The sequence below is a fragment of the Onychomys torridus genome, chromosome 4 (genome assembly GCF_903995425.1).
Source record: "Onychomys torridus chromosome 4, mOncTor1.1, whole genome shotgun sequence".
In the NCBI taxonomy this organism is placed as follows: domain Eukaryota; kingdom Metazoa; phylum Chordata; class Mammalia; order Rodentia; family Cricetidae; genus Onychomys; species Onychomys torridus.
The window spans coordinates 64,823,856-64,827,360 of NC_050446.1; the positions used below are offsets into that span (position 1 = coordinate 64,823,856).

At 32.1% G+C, this 3,505-nt stretch overlaps 1 protein-coding gene across 1 annotated transcript; it reads right to left on the reverse strand.

Moving 5' to 3' along the window:
• Positions 1 to 220: 220 nt before the first annotated feature.
• On the reverse strand, positions 221 to 1,192 carry LOC118582613 (olfactory receptor 4C15-like). The gene has a single exon (XM_036185613.1). The coding sequence runs from the start codon at positions 1,190 to 1,192 to the stop codon at positions 221 to 223; it is 972 nt and encodes a 323-aa protein (XP_036041506.1).
• Between the last annotated feature and the right edge of the window lie 2,313 nt (positions 1,193 to 3,505).

Consider the following 3,505-nt stretch of genomic DNA (forward strand, 5'->3'; position numbering starts at 1 on the left):
GATGGTGTGGGAAAGAGTGTCTTAAGTAATATGGATGCATGGACTCGTAAGTTGGTGCTGATATTAAAATTAATGCCCAAGATTTGCCTTAGTTGTACTGGAATCAGAAATTCACATCAAGATGGAAAGGCACATCAAGATCTAAACTCAGGCCTTCATGAACACACACCAAGTTCTGTAACAAATTGAGCCATATGTCTATCCTTATAAATTAAATGATTTAATGTTCACCAGAAATATTAAATAATCTTCTCCACATTTTTCTGATGGCATTCTTCATTTCTTTATTCCTGAAAGTATAAACTATAGGATTCAACAATGGTGTCAGGACATCAGCAAATATTAACACATTTTTCTCAAAAGATAATGCAGAAGTATTTCGTGCATATATTAATATGCATGGGACAAAGAACAAAAGCACAACAGTAATGTGGGATCCACAGGTGGAGAGAGCTTTACGCCGCCCTTCAGAGCTGTGAGATCTCAGAGAGAACAAGATGACACCATAAGAGACAACCAATAAAGAAAAAATGATGATGCAGATAGACCCACTGTTGGCAAACACCAAAATGACAAAAATATGTGTGTCAGTGCAGGCAAGCTTTAGTAATGGGAACAAGTCACATATGAAGTGATCAATGACATTGGGTCCACAGAAGGGCAGCTGCAAAGTGAAGATAATTTGTATGATAGAATGCAAGAAGCCTCCTGCCCAGGCTACTCCCACCAGAATGGCACACACCCTCCTGTTCATGATGGAAGAATAGTGAAGGGGCTTGCAAATGGCCACATAGCGGTCATAGGCCATGGCTGACAGGATGATCACTTCCGCCCCAGCGAAGAAGTGACTAGCAAACAGCTGTGCCATGCAACATTCAAAGGAGATAATCTTCCTCTCAAAGAAGAAGTCTATAATCATCTTGGGTGTCATTACAGTAGAAATGCATGCATCCAAGAAAGATAGAAAAGACAAAAAGAAATACATGGGGCTACCAAAGAGTGAAGGACTGTATACGATTGTTACCACAATTATCACGTTGCCCCCAATAGTTGCAAGGTAAATGAACAAAAATAAAACAAATAATATTTTCTCAACTTTTGGGTTCTGTGAAAGTCCCAGAAGTATGAACTCAGTGACAAAGCTCTGGTTTAACATGATTCTTGAGAAAATGTAAAAAATAAATGAGTTCATATAAACCTGAAATTTTTCTTCATATATTTTTAGTATTAATCAATAATGAAATAATGCAGAATTACTCAGTATTCAACTAACTTGTCAATAGTATTTGGATGGAGATAACATTTTATTTCATTTGTGAAAAAGTTATTTAGGATATTAAGATCAAACAAACAAACAAAAATATTAATTTTGAGACTTTGGAGACACAGGTCCCAGGTCGCATGACTACTTAATAGACTGAAGAGGATGATGGTTGGGATATTTTATCTCAATGAGAACTTCAGAGTACTGATTATTTTTCCACAGTATACTTCTCTTTATAGTTGGTAAAGTATCTATTACATTGTTTTGTATGAGTGAGGAATCTTGATAAGGCAAAAGGGCTGATGAAGATATAGAAGCCAATGGATCAATGACCTACAAATGAAAGTTAGTGACAATCACAGAGATGAAAAAAGAAAAATAACTTGTTGAATATAATTTCTTATCTTGAGACTTGAAATTCATTTACCAATTATGTATACAATGAAAATTTGATTGAGTAAATGCAAGATATACGGTTTGAATTCATATTAATTTACTATAAAACAACTCACCTTCATATCTCCAAATATTAAGAGAAGGTTCAATTTGGAAATGTCTAAATAAGACTCAAATTAACATGCCCCTAAAAGGCTAAGTATAATTCATCCATTTGAAAACTCTTTCCCAATAGAAAACACTTTCATACAAAAATCTATGTAAATATTCTAGGACCTGAATTCATTTCTCCTAGATAAATACAGCTTTCAATGTTATGGGTTTCTTCTTCTATATGTACAACAGAAATGTATTCATAAATTGTTTTTCGGTGACTATTTACATATATACATATACATATATAACTTCATATATGTACATACATAAGCATATAACAAAAAGTGAGTAAAACAATAATGTCTCTGTATAGAAAAGAAAAAAAGATTATATTAATGACTATCATGTAAAGGTAACAAATTTTAAATGTAAATAAATCTATCATCTATAGTTGCTTACAATTGACAATGCATTGTTCCTGAGGAGGGAAAATCACTCTTCTGAGGATACGGCCACTAGTAGGTTTCCAGTGTTCCACTTAGGAATAGCCCTAATTTACTGGGTTGAACAACAACAACAGAAATGAAATGGAGGGGAGGTTTTTCTGATATATTGATGCATTTCATTGTATACACTATCAAAAACAAAAGTAAAACACAAAAAATAATGAAAAATAGACAAAATAACATATATAGATAGAAAAATTGCTCACTTTCTGTTGTCAAATAGTCTGAAGACAGCTTTATGTGTAAGAGGCATGTGCCATGAGATGAACTGTCAGACATCAAGTTTTCAGGTCCACAGAAGACAAACACATGGCTCTTTATCATAAAGTGGGTGTTGAGAAAGCTGGATGTAGCTCAAGTTGGCTTCAAAATAACCATTTACACTAGGATGACCTTAATCTCCTGATCATCACTCCTCCACCTCCAAGTTCTAGGATTACAAGATGTGCCACCACAACCTGCCACATTCAGAGTTTTATCGAGATATTCTGCACACTGTAAGTCAACAAGAACATGTGAGTTTTAATGACATTTTTTTAAACAATGGCCACATGCACATATTGAAGTGAAAACTGAAGCACTCAAAACAATAAAAGAATATCATTGTGCATGTGCATGTGTGTAGAGAGAGAAAAAGGTGAAGTAGAGGGGTGAGAACATGGAAAGAAATTTGTAGAAGGTTGGGTACAGAGAGAGATAATAAAAATATATTTATTAAAAATTACTTTAAAACTCTCAATTTAAAAGTTATAACAAATAGATGAAATTTATTCATACAGTGTTTTATAGAACATATAAGAAATAACTACAAATTATAGACATGTATATACTCTTCATTCATGTATACACAGTCTCAAAATTTATTCTAAGATTTATATTAGAATATTTTAGCCTAGGATATGATACAATATCAAAATATTCCTGTTAGTTTATAAAATTAATATTTAGTGTTTATTGATTTCTCTCTTTATTATTTTACTATATACAGATTTCTAAAATAAAGAAACATTGAACATAAAAATACCTAAAGTATCCATAAGAGGAGTGATATATTAATAAGATTTGCAAAATAAATTAACATGGTACTATAATTAAAACACTAATATGTTAGGTAACAGAACCATAACAATATAAAGTGTCCATTTATTGATATTATAGAGTACAAGTGAAGAAATTTTAGTATAAATTTTGTTACTATTATCAAAATATTTTGTAATAAAAATCAATATTTAAATCACAAAAT

What these genes read in the sequence shown, in the direction of transcription:
- LOC118582613 (XM_036185613.1), bottom strand. Translation starts at nt 1,192, where the DNA reads ATGAACTCATTTATTTTTTACATTTTCTCAAGAATCATGTTAAACCAG.